Consider the following 17,840-nt stretch of genomic DNA (forward strand, 5'->3'; position numbering starts at 1 on the left):
ATACACCATATACCAAGCCAGCTTCTAACAGTGTTGCAATATGCATTTCCATACTTGTCTACGCTTTTTTGGTGAATTAGGCTCTACACATTAAGAGATAACAATTTAGTGTCCCTCATTAGTGTCATATGTTAGAGGGGTGAGAGATATGAACGCAGGAGACAAGCAACAGCCACATCAGGGAGAGCTGACTCAAAAAGGACAGGGGGATCATGTACTGCCCAGACCACCGCCATGGAGCTCCAACAGGATGAAATGCTGGATAGGACCCAAAGGGCTGAAAATACCAAGGGGCTGATGGAAGAGGCGAGTATGACATTGGAACCCCAATCGCAGTCTGGTGTTTGTCAGGGTGATGTGGTTTCATATTGGCCCAGAGGGGTCTTAAATCTTCTCTGCTGGGTCCACGAGAAGGAGAGGCGTCCCAGTACTGAGTGTCAGTGGCACGTCCCAGCAGATGTTTAACCTCGTTTAGAAAGCGCAAAAAGTGTTGTTTGCCCTCCCAAGTGAACAAGAGGGTGAAGGGATGGCACAATTGGTAACGGATTCCCATCTCCCATAGTCGGTCAGTGACAGGTTTTAATGTTTTGCAGTGAACAAGGGAACCCGCAAGGTAAATAAGGACCTTGGGTATCAACTTTTTATTACAAAGGTCCTTAAAGAACAATTTATAATTTTAATGAATATAGACTAGGATCAGTGCTAGATTGTAGGATGTCCAGCCGGACAAACAATTTAATGATTCCAAGAATTGTTAAGCATATTTAAGAGAACACAAAAAATAGAGTGGGACACAGTCCTGCGGCCTACATACAAACAAAGACAATTACATTTGGACAACTAGCATTTCAGGCGAAAAAGAAGAAGGTTATGATCAATGGTGATAAATATGACAAGCTTTCAAAATACACTATTCACACTTGTTTTAACTCAGTGGTTTAACGTGCAAATATGTTTAAAAGATTGACGATGTTTCGATCCCCTTTAGCAAAATATTCGGATCATCATCAGGACAGTTTAATTTACAAGCCTGAATTTACATACTGCCTTAACGAGGTATTGAGGGCAGAGTCCTCGATAAAGAGAGGTCCGTGAAGGATTTAGTTAACGCTTTGAAAACCGCAGTACTGGAGCGAAGATTCCGTTATCTTCGCGCTTGTTGTCAGTTGTTCGATCAATTTTAAAACCTCGATGGGGTGGAAATAACAGGACATCAATAGGGTCCGGTGCGAGGTAGCATGATGGCTGGAGATCGGGAGATCAAAAGCGCGATGGCTTGTGATCGTAAATTCAGGCTTGCTGACCAAATTGGAATTGTTACGGGACGCGGCGGAATATGCACTGTTAGGAGCATATCATAGCCCTAAGACTTTGGCCTACTAAAAAATATGACCAATATTGGATTGATTTGAAATCGCTGGGACACAATTCTGTTTCAGACCAGGATACAAATCCAATTAGATTTTGGTAGAATCTTACCTTTACCTCAAGAGGACCTAAACTCTTATGGAGTAACCTTTGGGACCCATCTATTATACATTGAAGCCTTGAAAAAGTTATTTTTAACGACACACGTGCCGGCTGCTGGTTTGACGTCTGATGGGAAGAATATTTTGTCAAGTTTCACAATATTGGAATACAGTGCCATCGTTTCCAAATAAATTGTACAGCAAATTTAAAAAAATTATTTGTTTGCTGCTATTTTATAAATCATCTGTATAGAGATGTAAAGTTATCAAACAATTTCAAATTGATTTGAGTGCCGAGGTTTATTGAATTATTCTAACAGCAGGATATATAGGCTAGAGGCTTCCCCACAAATGATGCTCATCTGTCGCTGAGGCCGCACCAAGTGATCGCCCACAGGGGGCAGACAATAAGGCCCTTCGCTGCCAAGATCAAAGAAGGGCCGGGCCACTGGGATGCAGCACACCAGTCATAGCCAGGAGTCAAGCAACTGCCCCCCCCCCATCACAGGTGAGCAGTGGATGCAGGTGGCTGGTAAATTGGGAAGTGCATTGGGGAGCCGTACAGTGAGAGGTCATAGCGCACAGGTCACACAGGCCTCAACCCCGGGGGCCCCCTCGTTCATCGGATCCCACCCAATGGTCACCCAGAGAGTCTCTGCTGGCGACGTCTACCCACACTGCAAAGCACCAAGACCGGTCCAGCCACAGATCTGCAGCGCACCCAATGCTGCCGGGTAAAATAATTCACTCTTCACAGGCAGGTAATGGGCGTAGGCAGCTGGGGCTGCTGATGATGCCTTGGGGTGCTGCTTGCCTCTGCAGTTTGAATCACCCTAGTTGTGTGTAGTGCCAGGCACAGGAGGATTCTGGGCGCATGGCTGCAATGTTCCAGGTCTCAAGCATTCCAGGTGCCATCGTGTTACCAGTAGGACTTTCTTTCACCTCCGGTAAGACTCAATAGCCTCTCAGTCCGAGATGGGGTCACACAGGAGAAGTCTGACACCGCCCCCACAGACCACGTTATCTCGCCGTTGTGCAGGCAAGGAGGTAGAAGCAGGCTACCCTGACAGGGTCCGCAGTGGCACCACAGTCTTTCAGCCGGGCACGGGGGTATCTGCTCCTGGACTTCCTCACATGGAGACTCCTCCACCTCCGGCGTGTTGCCATTCATAGGTATGCAGGGCAATCAGTGGGTTCTACCACTGTCGCCACTGTGCGCCAAACCATCGGACCAGGATGGTAGCTATGTATGAACTAGGCCACAGCAGTCTTTCAAGTTACTGTCACCGGTGTCGTGGCAGCAGAACAAAGCAGTCCCCCTCCTATCTGAAGAGGGATGGACTAATGCTCCCCCACCGTTTGCGAGGTTCAGTCCCGCTGCGGTGCTTTGGATGGTGGTGAAAAACCTGTGAGAGCCCAGAGAGCAGGCAGAACACGTCCTAAGCCATTGCCTGCTAGTAATTTGCATTTTTGTTTATCTTGGGTAGTGATCAGCTTGCACATTGAAATTGATTTATTCTGTAATGACAGTGTGATGGTCCGTCTAATCTTGTGGAGCCAGGTGAGATATTGCCCCTTCATCATTTGCTTTGTGTGCACAGGTTAGCCTCCAACAGCTGTCTTCCCTGCTATTCTTTAGGCTCCACCGATGTAATATTAGAATGAAACACAATTAAAGGCAAGACTGTTTCAGGGATGAGCTGGACTGCTGCCATTAGAATATGAGGAGATCTCAAACACAGATGTGCTTCTAATCAAAGTGTTGAATGGACAGAGGAGCACATGGGTGAATTTGCTGCTTAAAATAAAAATATTACATCTGTATTTATACGGAGTATCACAAAATGCAGGTTTTCATAACTAATATGAAGTAGACTATCCAGGAGATGATCGAGAACTATCACGTCCCAGCTGCTTATGGGATACCTAGGAGGAAGCCAACTGCCTGAGAATGATCAGTGAAGACCCAGGTTCCCTCCCAGTCTCTTTCGCCGGTGTGTGGTAGTAATCACAAACCCATGATTGTGTGCTAGCTGAAGAACCAATTGAGGCTGCAGCTACTGATTGTCGATGGCCCAGTATGACCTGCCACTGCTGAAATTCTGAAGATCCAGTCAAGCCTGTATCTGCATACCAGCCACCCCTGGTGCATGCTACATCTGCTGAATTGAGGAGGGCCCTCCTGGACTGCACCTACCTGCTCACTGCTTGACTGCTGATCGCTGTATTATGAATTGCATCTGAGATGGCTGGGACCGCGCCCAACCAGGCTGCTGCGGCTGAAGTCTCTGCAACCTTAACAAGACCCTGGTGCAGCAACTGCAAGACAATAGCTGGGAGGGCGCACTGATAACTGCGGCCTGTACTTGGCTTTGCTGCTCCTGCAGATGAGAGCACCTTTTGGACAACCATGCATCCATTGCAAGGACTACTGAATATCTTCCCATGCAGGGTTAAGAAACAGAGCACATTGTATGAATTGTGGATAGTAGATACTGCACCTGGGCTATATTCATGCTACTTCTGTTTTCCTTGATCAAGCGGCGTAAGCCTTGAAAGTGACAGTGAGGGCACAGGGAGAGTGTTTTCCCCACTGAAGGTAGCAACTAAATACACGAACCATGTAAATGACCATTCGAGCATGGAGTATTTTCATACAACTGTGCAATTAAAATACTTTCTGTAAGTTTAAGACAGCACTGGGCTGGGCATTCATTTACCAGGTTTGTAAATTGACTGTTAAGCTCTGAGCTTGAACACTCCACAATGTATCCCTTAGCATGAGCTTCCTGGGATTGCTCGACCCTGCTAACCTGAGAGACAAGTGCGGAAAGGCTTGTATTTGGTCCAGTTTCCAGAGTCATAATAGAGCAGCCTGGCACTTTAGAGACACACAACTGCACCCCCTACAGTTGAGGGAAAGTAGCCCCTGCCTGCCCCCAGGGTCGCTCGAGGCAAATAAAAATTAATTTAAAGAAATCACAAAAAACAATGGAAAATTAAGAAAAAATAAACAAGCATTGAATCCATTCCTTGACGTCATCATTCCTTGTTAACTGCTAATGGCAAGATAGTGCTTTCTCTTTATTTCCTCATGTTTTTTTATTTGTGCAATTTGTTTACAAGGTCTGTAGTTTATAACAGGCTTGGACAAATAATGCACTGATCTAAAATGCTCAGAGAGCATGTACTCTGCACAGCAATCACACAATTTTGTACAGGTGTCTTCTTTCTTGCTAAAATCAGACTTCCCTACATAGGATTATTTTTTCCCTCCTGGAGGTATTCCCATTGCCTAAACACAGTACCTGCCCTCCTAGTGGCAATGCTAAGGAGAGAAAACATCTGTTTATACTATGACTGGAAGGCAACTATCTCATTAGATGTACAGTGCCAGCGTTCTCAGAGCAAAACACAGAAATAAACTAGGACACAAATAGCATTCAGTCCTGTAAACTAGCCTTTCTGCGTTAAATAAATTACCCATTTTTGGCATCACTTTGCTCAGATCACTTGTCAGAGCTCTGTTAAACCCATCACAATCAAATACAGACATGGAACACTGACCTAGCCAAGATATTCATCAGGCCTAGAGACTGGAGGATCCAGTTTAAAACTCTAGTCGTCATCGTAAACGGAGTAATTGTCAAAGACCCCCAACTGCCCTTTAGCTAACTCAGCCTTTTGATACAGGACCCTTAGCTGCATATTGTTGGCTTTCAAAATCGGTTTAAAATCTCTAATGGTGTGGCATGTTTTCCCATTGCTGGAGAGGGACAATGAGGAAGTGCAATGAGGTCAAATCTACACAGAATAATGCCTTCCAATCTTAAAACAAGCATTTGCAATGCAACAGGTCTCGCAATTGCGAGATTGAGTTATTGGCATTGTAAATGACAATGCCTTTATGTATGTGTTAAAAAAATATGCAATAATAAAAGGCATTGTCATCTACAATACCAACAGGTCAAAGTTTGTAAAATATGTATCTATTGCAGTGCAAGTGCTTGTTGTTTACAAGCCCCCATGCTGCGCTTTCACAGAGGCCACACCCCTATCTTTAGATGGGATGCGTCTAAAAAAAAGGTCGACGGCAGCTAATAAAGTAAAAGTGCAATATGGGGCACTTTAACCCACAAAAAAAGCATTTGTTTGTTAAGTTGACAAACAAATTGTTTTTTTTTGTAAAAGCGCCCTGTTAAAGTGTGCCTGGTGCGTGGAATGCCTGAATGTTGAATGTCTGTTATATTATGCTTGCACACCACTGCTTGCTGGCTCTATGGGCTGAATCAAAAGACGACTTGAAACGTGTTCACAATAGTTTTCCCTCTTGTATCCATGCTGTTGGATCATGCTGTACTATCTCTTTCATCTCCCACATTGACGATGTCCATACAAAATAAGCATTGAATCTGAATTAGCTATCTTCTATTATGCAGCCGCCTCTTTTCATCTTTTCTCCTACAGCCTTTTAATAAACAAAGATTGAAAAAACACTACGTGCATTACTTTTTCACCAATTTGTGATGCCAGTTGGGGCAAAATCTAATTGGATTGTTCTACATAACATTTACATTTATAAAGGTGTTGAAGAGACCTAGATATCAAACTCCCCAAAATATGCATTTTCCAGCCCTCAGGAAATCCAAGATATAAGAAAAGCCTCACTTTTTCAATGTCACGAACGTCTCCAAAGTCTTGACCTCTCTAGAAGCAAACCTCGATCCCCTAGTGTCTCAGGGATGGACACAGTTAAAGGTTGTCTGTTGTCCCTTTTCCCCTTTGTTTTGCTGGTCTGATTAATAAAAAAAAAATAAAGTCTGAAAATCTTTTTTTCTTTTTAGATTCCTTCTCTAGGAGCGTTTAACTCTGAGAGGGACAGGGTGATTGAAACAGGGTCGGAGCCTGACTGAGGAGATGTGAACTGTAAATTAGAAAACGTATTGGCCTGTGAACCTGGGAACAGATCTGTCCAGACAACACCAAGCAGGGAAACAGCAGCCGGCCCTTCTAAGGAGACCTTCCCTATTAAGCTCGTTTTATGTTGTAAAAGTACGTCTGTCCTCGAGAAGGAGGCGGTAAGTGAAAAAAAAGCGTTGGTTACCTCAGAGACTGTAAACGTTAGAGTGCACTCTAATGGCAAGAACCTTGCAAGAAATGCTAAAATGAAGAGCAGGGGGCCAGGAGACTTTACACAGAAGCGAGCAGGACCGGAGGCTCAGCCCAGCTCTGTTTGACATGTGCATTATTAGGGGTTTGCAAAATCTGACTTCGCTGCTGGGGCGGAGGACAGCAGCCCCGCCCAGTAGCAGTAATTAGGTACTTTTGTTACAATCGCAACACCCACGCGGGTGACGTGATTGTAACAAAAGTAATGAAAACAAAAAGAAATGGCAGGTGGCTGCTTTCATCATGCAGTAGTGACAATTGCGATAAGGTATTAAGAAGGTGTAAGCCATGACAGCAATGTAAAAACACTGACTTTTGCCTCCCTGTTTGACAGAGAACTGGGCCCATTAAATAGAAGCTGCTTTTTGCAGCTTCAATCCGAAATTGAGGATTTGAGATTGATTACAAGTAGAGATATCGATTGGGTTTTATTGGGCTATTGAAATGGGCTCCCAAACTCCAAAGTTATTTTCAACTCTGGGATAATTGCAGGGTTAGTCCTGGCGAATGTTAATCAGTTTAGGAAAAATGGGATTGAAGTATTCCTGCATGAGGAGCCAGTAACACCACAGAATGAATCTGGTGAAAGTGCTCATCAGGTTGTATGCAGAACGACATTGAATAGTAGGGGTCCCACAAATAGGAAAGAGATGATCAGAATTTAGTTGGAGGCAATACAGGCGAAAGGGTGATTAATGTTGCAGGGTTTGGGGAGCAAAGGGCAGCTAAAGTTAGTGAAGAAGCTGAATTGGCACAATGGAGTTGGGTATCGGGTACACTGAATGGTTTTAAAGGTAATAAAAAACTCCCTATGCTGCAGAGGTTGCCCCCCGGGGAAGATCCTGTCCTGGAATGTGGTAGGTGTAGGAAATACAAGTTTTAAACTAAATGATTTAATGATTTACGATCTGAAGATAATTTGCCTTCAGTAAACATGGCGCTGTACAGATTTTAGTTTTATGAAATATTTTGCATTTTGCTGTGCAGGGAAACCCTCAGCAAAGGACCATGCAAGTGGGGGCTTAGCGGTCCTACTTAGTAATAGTATAAATTGGATCCTTCTGGTCTTTATTCATTCTTTAAAACTTTGTATGCGTTTAAAACTGTCCTTGGGTAACGCAACACAATGTCAGCATTCATCTCTTTTATTGGCAAACATATACATTCCCCCTAGTAGGGCATCCGACTTTCTTGTTGACTTAATTTTTTCTTGAACTTTGTGATCTGTGTGGAAGCTGGGTGCAAGATCGAAAAAAATGTCTTAATTGTTTGTTCCCTATTACAACACTCACGTCGCCGTTTATGGTAGGAAGAGCCAGCTCCCATCATGGCCGCTTGGATCGACTGCTCCGTTGCAAATCCTCCTACAGGCCCCAGAACGGCATTTCACCACCCGCAACTATGTTTCCGAAAGCGGAATGTAGGCGGCTCACACGGAGACCAATTCTGTCTCTCTCCGAGCGATATCCGCAGATATATTGACTGCAACCTCCCTCCCACTGAATCAGCCATGATGGTGCCCGGGGAGATTTAAGCAAGCACCTCATGCCGATGGAAGCGCGCTGTGATATCACCGACCTCCGTCCCAACCAGCCATCATCACCCCCCTCCCTCGGTCCTCACCTTGATTGTGCCGGCTGACTCCACTGGGGTGATTCCGCTGCCCTGTACTATCTCGCTCTGCGTACAAGGTACGGATGCGGCTGGAGAGGGAGAGGCAAACGAGCGCGACCTGCAGCTGCTCTCGGAGATCCACAACGGACACGCTTCAAAGGCGGGGAGCGGTAAACTGCCACATGCGACCCGAATGTGGCTTCAGAGGTCCTGCTGGCACCTAAACGAATCCCTTATAAAACTCAGCAAATACTGTTAATTGGAAAATCGACGAGCCTGACCCCAAAATGGCACCCTCCGAGGTAGCCCTACCGGAAAGGGAAGAGGTCTCATTAGACAAGGGGATCCCGAGACAATCCCAGCTACAGAGTCATGGTGATCAATAGACTTGACTTGCCTGACTATAAGATGGCAGCCAAGCTGCTCGACCGTCACTGGACTTAAGACCTTCGGTCTCTTCCAGATCCTCACTCCTATCCAAGGGGAGTCTGAACCGCATGACCAACTCCCGGTGGAGCTGCTCCGACAGCTATAGGGAGACTGGCTCTGGCACACCGCTAAGGCCGTCACCTACCCAGCCGAACTTCGGACATATATCTCGTCTCTTTCCTCGCTGCTGTCTCCTTCCCATGGACTCCCAGCCCTCCCTAGCCTTTTGGATCATGTATTTCATGTTTGCTAATAACTCCTGTATTGAATGTGTACTCACTCTGTAATTAATGTGAATATTTTTGCAACTTTTAACTCGCTGTTCCCTTATGTAAAGCGCTCTGATACCTCCGGATCTAGCCAGCGCTATATAAAACTCAAGTAAAAATAAAAAATAAAAAATATTAAGACCTGTATTTCTAAAGAATAACATCACCACAGTAGAGGAGGCCCGTAATTGTCTTTTAGCCCCGTCTGAATTGGTGTGTTTTAAAGTCTTCCGTTTTTTTAAACCATTTTTAAACATGTTCTAATTATTAGTATAATGCGATTGTTATCTGTATTAAATTAAATATACCTGTCTAAAAGATGGATAGTGTATCTTGCACATTACAAAATGGAGTGCAGACCAAGATGTATACTATGTAATACTTGTTTCCACCCCACTATACTATATCTGCAGTTCTGAATAGGTTATATTAGTAGTGTTGCACACTTTCTTGGATTATTAATGGATATAAGGGAAGATGTCACAATATTATACTATATCTGCAGTTCTGAATAGGTTATATTAGTAGTGTTGCACACTTTCTTGGATTATTAATGGATATAAAGGAAGATGTCACAATATTGTTTTAGGATAGGATATACTGTAGTTTTTTTACCATTTTATAAGTGATTGAGCAATGTCCTTATTTATGTGTACTTGCACTTTATATATAAGGTGATGTAATTTAACCCTTTCGATGCGCATGACGGAGCGGTTCCGTCATGCGTGTCGGTTGCGCTGTGCGCATGACGGAACAGCGCCGTCATGGCCCCGCCCGTGCACCGAACCTTCAGCACAGCGCGGAAATTCGCGCCGCGCTGAAGGGGTTAATGGACCAGTCTTTGCCTTTTTCTAAATAATGTCCGTTAATTTTACTGTATAATGAAATTATAATCGCTGTATTTTATTCTGGCATTAACATGAGGATGATTTGTTATATTGAAATTTCTTCCTTTTACTTGTATACCTTTTATGTGGAACTCAATGGAGTTTCGAATCATAAATAAATAAAAAATTGAAAAAGTAACTAAATAGAAACATTCCCCCCCCCCCCCCCCATTTCTTTACTTTTGATGCAATCGTGGCACCCACGTGGTTGATGCAATTGTAACAAAAGTAATGAAAACTAAAAGAAATGGTGGGCGGCCGCTTACAGCTTTCAAAGAAATAGGAAAATAGTGACTCTGGGAGCGAGAGAAGAAGGAGGTTGGGCAGAGAAGCAAATGGCTGCAGAAGGAGAAATTTAAGCGTTTCCCTCTCATCACTGTGAAAGCAATTTGAGTAAAGAGTGCTCGGAGGCTGTAATAATAGCCTACCGAGCAACAACACACGTAGCAGTTGGTGTCGCTATGGGAGGTTGCAAAATAAGACACAGCGGTACTAAGGAGGGACTACTAAGCCTTTAGACTAATGAACAGACGCAGTCTACAGTGGACAATGACACAAGCTAATGAGAAATGTGGGCGGAGCTTCACATCCCTAACTCAATACTACAGGCCTCGCAGAGCAACGCATGCGTGCTGACTCTAGGCTCGACCTAAAAAAATTAAAATAAGAGGCATTTATGCTCTAAAGAGAAGGTTATACTCCAACTTTCCATTGAAATACAGTGAGCAGAGTATGTTTTGAACTGGAGACACCATTACACTCAGGTAGTTAGGATATCGGTGCAGAGTGAAAGATCTGTGGATGTCTCAGTAGTAGGATACCAGGGCACCAGAGTCTTTTGCTTACTCATTGCCTTCAAATGATTAGGTTGAAGTTATAGAGATAGCAATGTCCTGAAAAATATTCCTTCTGAGATGATGAAGTGATTTGGGTTTGATGAGCCTCAAAATTAAATCTGGGTGGCAAACTCCGCTCCGTAAGTGGAGTTTACCGAGTTTGAGTTACTCCGCTTGGAGGGCGAATTTCCTCAAAAACTCCGCCTACGCAGTAGATCTGAGTTCACCGGTGCAGGAAGACTCATCTTCCACCCAAATCGGTGTCCTGCTTCTGCTTCTTGGCCTTGCTCCACTTCCACTATTCCAGTTGAATTACAAGAAGAACTGCAGTGCGCATGGCTTACTACGTGAAGGCATGACTGACCCTATCAAATCCCATGATAGGGTCAGGTATGCCATCAGGTAGTATGCCAAGCGCACTGCAGTTCTTCCTGTAATTCAACCGGAGCAGCGGAAGCAGAGTGGAGCGAGGCCCAGGAGCAGGACACCGATTTGAGAGTAAGGTAAGTCTTAGTCTTCTTTACCCGGTCTCTTTGGCATTACTAAGCGGGCGGGGCTTTAGCGGGCAGGGCCGAGGCTTTAGCAGGAGGGGAAGCGGAGGGCACTCTGCCATGCCACGGAACTCTGCGGATTTTCACTGAGTTTTCCAGTAACTCCCTGAAATTCCGCGGAGTACCACAACAATGGTCGTGAGGCTCATTGAACCCAGGCAGAAGCCCCGACCTTGAAATACCTTTACCCTAGGGCATTTGCTGGCTTCAGCATATGCTACAATTACAATTATCACTACAGTGATGCAGAGGTCCCAGAGGCTGTCTTTCCAATAGAGCTTTGTCTATATTAAACTTAAGTATTTCTCAGGACTTATTCGTGAATGGGTGTTGCAGGGGGTAACCAGAGTTCCTGAAGCCATGGAGGAGCACCATGACAGGACCAGGGCACCACAAAAGCCAAGAATGAGCTACTGACCTTCACAGGATGCTTGTTTTCATTCCAGGGAGGACCTGGCTTGGCAGTTCGGTCCGGACTGTTCCCATGAGGCACAGGGTCAAGACTGATTTGCATATGGCTGGGTCGAAACTGGGGTGGCATGGTGAGCAAAAGAACAATGGATTTAACCCAGGTCTCTTGACTGGGGGTGAATGTTTGATTTGCTCTGCATTCCATCCATCATCTGTGTCTCTTTGACCTTCAATTCTGGGCAAATATCCCAGGTCACTGAAGTAGTTACTGCGTATCAAAAGAATGGTGCAAACAGCCTCATAAGAACACATACATAAGATTCTCTCGAAAAATAAATGGAACATTACTGAAAAGGGAAGAAAACCTATACGATCATAGCCAACTCTAGACACCCAGCATCTGAAAACCGCACGGTCTAAAAAATGAATAGACTGCTCATGCAGCAGCATTACCTGAGCTTCCCCAAGCCCGAGCTCAATGGCCTCCAAGGAGGAGTGCAGAAGGCTGGATTTTTCCTGTACCACACTGGCTTCTTGCTGATGCTCTAGGCTCTTCATGGTCTCCAGCAATGCGGACAGCAAGGAGTTGTGCTCATTGCGCAAGGTCTCTAGCCCTTGGATCACTGCCTTAGTGCTCAGGACAATCTCCTCCTGGGAGAGCTTCTCCAGTTTTTCATCACGTGGGTAAACCATAGTGGCAGCAGTACGTTATGCCTGGGGAAAGACAGGAAGCAAAATTTGCTAGTGGTTCAGCTGCACCCTAGAGTACACTTAGCTTGCCATGCATAATGACTCAAAGACCTGCGCTACCTACCAGTAATCCAAACATGTAATGCACAGTCTCAAGTGTAACATATCTAACTGAAGGGTGGCAATAGCTGGTGGTTACACAACTCCAATGGTGGGCTACTGTTCAGGTAAATAAACAATGGCCACATTTCGAAATGTACTGGAAAACAGAGATCAATGTGAGACAGAAAGAGGAGGGCCAGCAGGAACAGGGAAGGAGAATGTAGAGTTTAGAATTTTACCCGAAAGTCTGGCTTGTGGATGGGGATTTTGTTGATCAGTGTGTAGATATCACTGAGAGTAAGTAATAACAAGTAAGTGTGGGGGAAGCAAGGTAGGAGAAAATGAGGGGAGGAAAGTAAGCTAGATAGGGGAATCCTGAAGTGGGTGCATGGGGCCTTGGAAAAGGAGGTACCGGAAGAAGCAGGTGGATGAAAGACAAGGAGATGAAAGAGAAGATGGGTAAGGGCTCAGGAGATAAAAGTGCCAGGGCTGGGAAGGAGAAAGGGCCAGATTTGGGATGGGTCAGGGCAAGTAGTAGAAGGGTAGAAAGAAGAGAGGAGACGCTGAGGATTGTGTGTTCGAGAAACTGATCATAGAGGAGATAGGAGAATTAGAGCCTAGAAAACAGTGGCTAACAGGCAGCACATAGATCAGAAGTGCCGATTCAGTAGAGGTGCTAAGGAGTGGAAGATATTCCAGGTGAGTTATTTAGGTCTCTATAGTCAAGGAGGTAGTAAGAGCAATACACAGCTAACACCCAGGTGAAGGAGCAAACAGCCAGGGCGGCTGGACAGTAGTAGATCACAAACATAAACAAGCAGAATCACAGATAGTCAGCTTTAAGCATGAAGGGCTCTTGGTTCTGCATTCTACCAAACATTCAGCACCGGGTGAATCAGAACATGTTGTGTACATGCTGGTCTCCATTCACAGGTGGTGGAACACGCTCTGTTCCAGCTCACACCTAGACTACTCCACCCAGTGCTAAGACGAGCCCATCCATTTAGGGTGGTGTAGTGGTGCTTGTGACATGAACATTTTGACTGATAAGCAGAGATATGCCTCCAGTGCTACCTTTTACTCTGTCAGGCAACACTAGCAAAATATCTGTACTGTCACTGCAGTGCTCCTACACTGCAAATCTGGTGAGCACACTAATCTTCACTGCTCAGACTATGTTTTCAGCAGTAGCCCGAGATCTAGGATCTCATGCTGAGCTGAGTCCAAGGAGCCTGATTACCTGCATGCTTCAGCTTGCTGTTCCAGTTCCCTGTCCAGATATGTCCTCTCAATCTCTGAACCAAAGATCACCACAATGTCTGCTGTCACTGAAGCTTGGAGGAGCACACCAAAGCTAGCAAAATTTGGGCAGATTCCTTGTAGACCTCTGCTAGGAACCCGCTCTCCCTTGACAATCCCTGCTTCTTCTGCAATGGCCACATAGTCCAGCGCAGTGTCCTCCATCTTGTGTTGCCTTCTTCTTAGGTGGGAGCTCTGGATTGTAACTCTTAATCACTCAGGTGTTGGCCATGCCCCATCGTTTCTAATTCAACCAAAGGGTTTGGCGTGCCCGCTTGCTTCGATGATATACGCCTTGTCATCTCACATGCATGTCATGTTTGTAATAACCAAGCAGGACCAGGACTTTGATGGGTGCAGGCTCCACAAAATTGAATGTGAGTGGAAACTCAGAACTATGATAACGAAGAGTAGGACTCAGATTATTGAGGATCACCAGTAAGTAATCGTTACCTTTCTGCCCAGTTACAGGCCTTTCTAACAAGTTTGAGCATACTCCCGGAGACATACTCACCAGGACTAACAAGCGAGTTTGTTGGGCCGGTTTACTTAAGCCTCTAGATTAAATTTATGGGTGGTATTTTGTATTTTAGTCAAGACCTTCTTATAAGCCTCATGCGGTCATAGGAAAGCAAAGTACATTCCAACCGTTCCTGCTTCATTGGGGCCACTAGCTTCTGGAATGTAGGTCTCTCCACATTGTCAGCTGCATTCTCTTTACTCTCAGCATTCCTTTTGTGTCTCAAATCTGAACAATCCTCACCATCCTAGGTATCTGGAATATAGTTTCTCCACTAGCCCTCTTTCCTTCTGTCTTCATTCCCTGCTGGCTTTTCTAGACTGGGTCAGGCTCTTACTTCTACAGCAGGCAACTTTGGCTAAAGAGCAGCTTTGGTAAACTCTCGGTGATCAGTATTTTTTGTGTGGTGTAACTCTGCAAAAGAGGTGCTCAAAATATGCACTTTAGAAATTGAAATGATTTGCACTTCATTAGGGGTAATCCATTCCCCTTTCATCTGTCTTACCAAGTGTTAGAGGTAGAAATCACCAAGGTACCCTACCCCAACTTCTATTTGGGATGAGATGTGCTACTGAGATTAAGGGTACAATTCCCAAACTTGATCTTGGGTGAACAAAAATGCAATTATGTTAGTTAACACCATATATAATTCTATGAACAGTCTGGTGGATTTTCCACCACTGTAATTTGGAGGCAAGAGCAGGCACGTTTTTAGGTAGATTCCCACCATTGAGGTACACCTAACACTATTAAGAGGAAAGACACATATTAGTACCTTTCAGGGTTGGAAAGGGATGAGAACGCAGTCATATTTCACAAGGCTAATAGAGAAGTGTTTTATTCAGAAAGAAAGATACTTTTCCTAAGGACGAAAAAGATGTAATCAGTTAAATATACAAATTCCCCCTCCAAAGTCAGCTTCTTGCATATGAACATAATATAGTTAAGTGTTTCTTTACAATTGCATAGGTGGGGCAGCCTGGGGTAGAGTGGAGTGGAGTAATCTGGCGTAGAGTGGGGTTGATTGGGGTAGACTGGAGTGGGATGGATTGGACTGATGTGGGGCAGATAGGAGTGGAGTAGATTGGGATAAAGTGGGGTGGGATACATTGGAGTGGAGTTGGGTAGATTGGGGAAGAGTAAGTAAAGTTAAGTATTTTAAAGAGCACACAATTAGAAAAAGTATCTTGCCACTCACGGAAACCTCAGACACCTGTCCACGAGAGACTAAATTATTTAGAAGAGGTGACAAAAAGCCAAGTCTTTAGAGATCTTCTAAAGAGAGGATGGCTGTGTTGGGATCTAAGAGACAAGGGCAAAGTGTTCCAAAGTTTGCTTGCTAGATAGGAGAATCTCCTGTCACCCCATGAGGTTTTTGGGATGACCACCAGATGGCTATAGCGGATCTTCAATCCCTCTATGCGGAGTACTATGTAAACATGTTTTGAACATATAGGGGGCCCGAGCTATGCAAGGTCCTGTGAACATTGTAGAGACACAACCGAATTTAGGCAGCTACAGGAATAGCTGAGCTCCCGAGTTCTGCAAAGATTGTAATTTCGACTGAAGGCATTTGTTTATCCCTAAGGAATAAGTTATTTACCTTTGGTAACGCTTTTTCTGTTGGATACAGGATCTGCCTGTGGATTCCTCACCTTTTGAATTACCCCTTGCGCAGAATTCCACGGAAACTTTTCTCCATAGCTCTGCCAAATTGACAAGGACGTCACAAAGGGACAGCTCCGCTCGCGACATTGCGTGACGTCATCAGAGCCATAAGAAGACCTAGTCGGCCTGCTGACGTCAGTTTCACCCATTTTTTCCATGCCTTTGAGGCGAACGGATGAACCGACAACATTTCCACAAGTATATACAGTATACAATTAAAAGAACGAAACTGGGAATTCTTAAATATAGACATTTCCTAGTAACAAGCATCATATTTCAAATAACAATAAAATAAATGAATTTCATGCCAATTAATTTTTCCGTACAAACAGGCAGGCAACAGGGAGGCGGGTGGGTTAGTGAGGAATCCACAAGCAGATTCTGTATCCACCAGAAAAAGCTTTACCGAAGGTAAGTAACTTGGTCTTCTGTAGGATACATCTGCCTGTGGGTTACTCACCCTTTGAATTGAATCCCTAAGCAGTCCCCCTCTTGGAGGAGGGTGCCTGCCTACCTATACCAAAAAATCCTGCAGCACATCAGGTGCAAAGTGGCCGTCCCTCCTCACCTCAGAGTCTAAGCAATAATGCTTCACAAAAGTGTGGAGGGAGGGAGGCCAGTATCCTGATGAGGGATAATGGCCTTAAACTTGGTGAGAGGACATGGCAGGCCTCAAGGGATGTGAAGAACTACCTCCTGTGTTGCTGAGCATTTTGGAGTATGTTGGAGCCAAGGATCAGCGGACTGGTCAGCTTAGTTGCGGTGCCGGCAGATGCATGGAAGTGACTCCTTCACTTCTAGGGAGATTCCTTCAGGTGCCTTGGATGCCCACAGGTTTTGGAAGGTTCCTGTACGGTGCACAGGCATGGACATTGCAGCAGACGAGCAGGGTGACGAGATCAGGAGCAGCAGGAGTCTTCCTAGTTGCAGCCTTGATGCCCAGAACGAAGTCCATTGTGCCCCAACGGTCGAAGAAGTGGTGTGGAAAATGAATTTAGACCCACAACGAATCTAAGGAAAGGGTTAGGGTGATTCAGGGGACCCTCACAAAGGAGAGGCTGGGGGAGGATACTCTCCTGTCCTTTGTCCAGTTTTGCACCAGCAGATTCAAGCTAGCCTGGCTGAAGAAAGGTGACCTACCCTGAAACCGGTCCCAGGATGCTTGTTTCTGGTCCAGGAAGGACCTGGCCTGGCAGTTCGGTCTGGACTGTTCCCAAGAGGCACAGGGTCAAGACTGATTTGCTTATGGCTGGGTCCAAACTGGGGTGGCGTAGTGGGAAAAAGAAAGATGGATTTAACCCAGATCTTTTGACTGGGGGAGAATGTTTGCATTGTCAGCATTCTGTCCATCATTTGTTTGCTGTAACAGTTTTGCGCCAGAGCGGGAGTGGACGGCTCCCTGAACTGGTTTGAACTGGACTATGCATGGAGGGCACCAAGTGTGCCCTGCACGCAGACTATGTGGCGCTGGCAAGCCCTCCCACCCTGCCCCAATACACTAAATCCTGTCTGGGAGGTGGTCACACCTCCCTGTGACAGGATGCCTATTGTTCTGCCTTTTCCTGCCTGAGATTGGCTCAGCAGCAGGAGGGCAGAAACGTGACTCTAACCGGCAGCAGCCCTGGCTAGCTGTCCGGGTCTGGAAGACTGGACTATTCCATCATGTGCACATGAGCACTAAATGCCTCTGCTGTTAACAGCAGAGGGATTGCCATTTTTTGGCCTTGGGAGGTGGGGAGGGGGTGGGGGGAGAGCTTCCCCAACATCGCGAGGCTTTTGTTAGGTCTCGTCTAGCGATAGCAGCGCAATTCACGCAAAGGCACACATGCACGCATCGGCATGGACAAAGATGGCTGCTCTCGCCATTTGTCCAAAGCCAACAGCATGTGCATGTCCATACGGACTGTGGACAGTCCAATGCCATCT

At 45.4% G+C, this 17,840-nt stretch overlaps 1 protein-coding gene across 1 annotated transcript in view; it reads right to left on the reverse strand.

Moving 5' to 3' along the window:
* KLC2 (kinesin light chain 2) overlaps positions 1-17,840 on the reverse strand; it is a 263,961-nt gene that overhangs the window by 231,001 nt on the left and 15,120 nt on the right. The window contains exon 2 of the mRNA XM_085625737.1: positions 12,089-12,349. Within this exon, the coding sequence (XP_085481863.1) occupies positions 12,089-12,328 (240 nt within the window). The 5' untranslated portion in view covers positions 12,329-12,349. The remainder of the gene's footprint in view (positions 1-12,088; positions 12,350-17,840) is intronic.

The sequence above is a fragment of the Triturus cristatus genome, chromosome 9 (assembly GCF_964204655.1).
Source record: "Triturus cristatus chromosome 9, aTriCri1.1, whole genome shotgun sequence".
Classification (NCBI taxonomy): domain Eukaryota; kingdom Metazoa; phylum Chordata; class Amphibia; order Caudata; family Salamandridae; genus Triturus; species Triturus cristatus.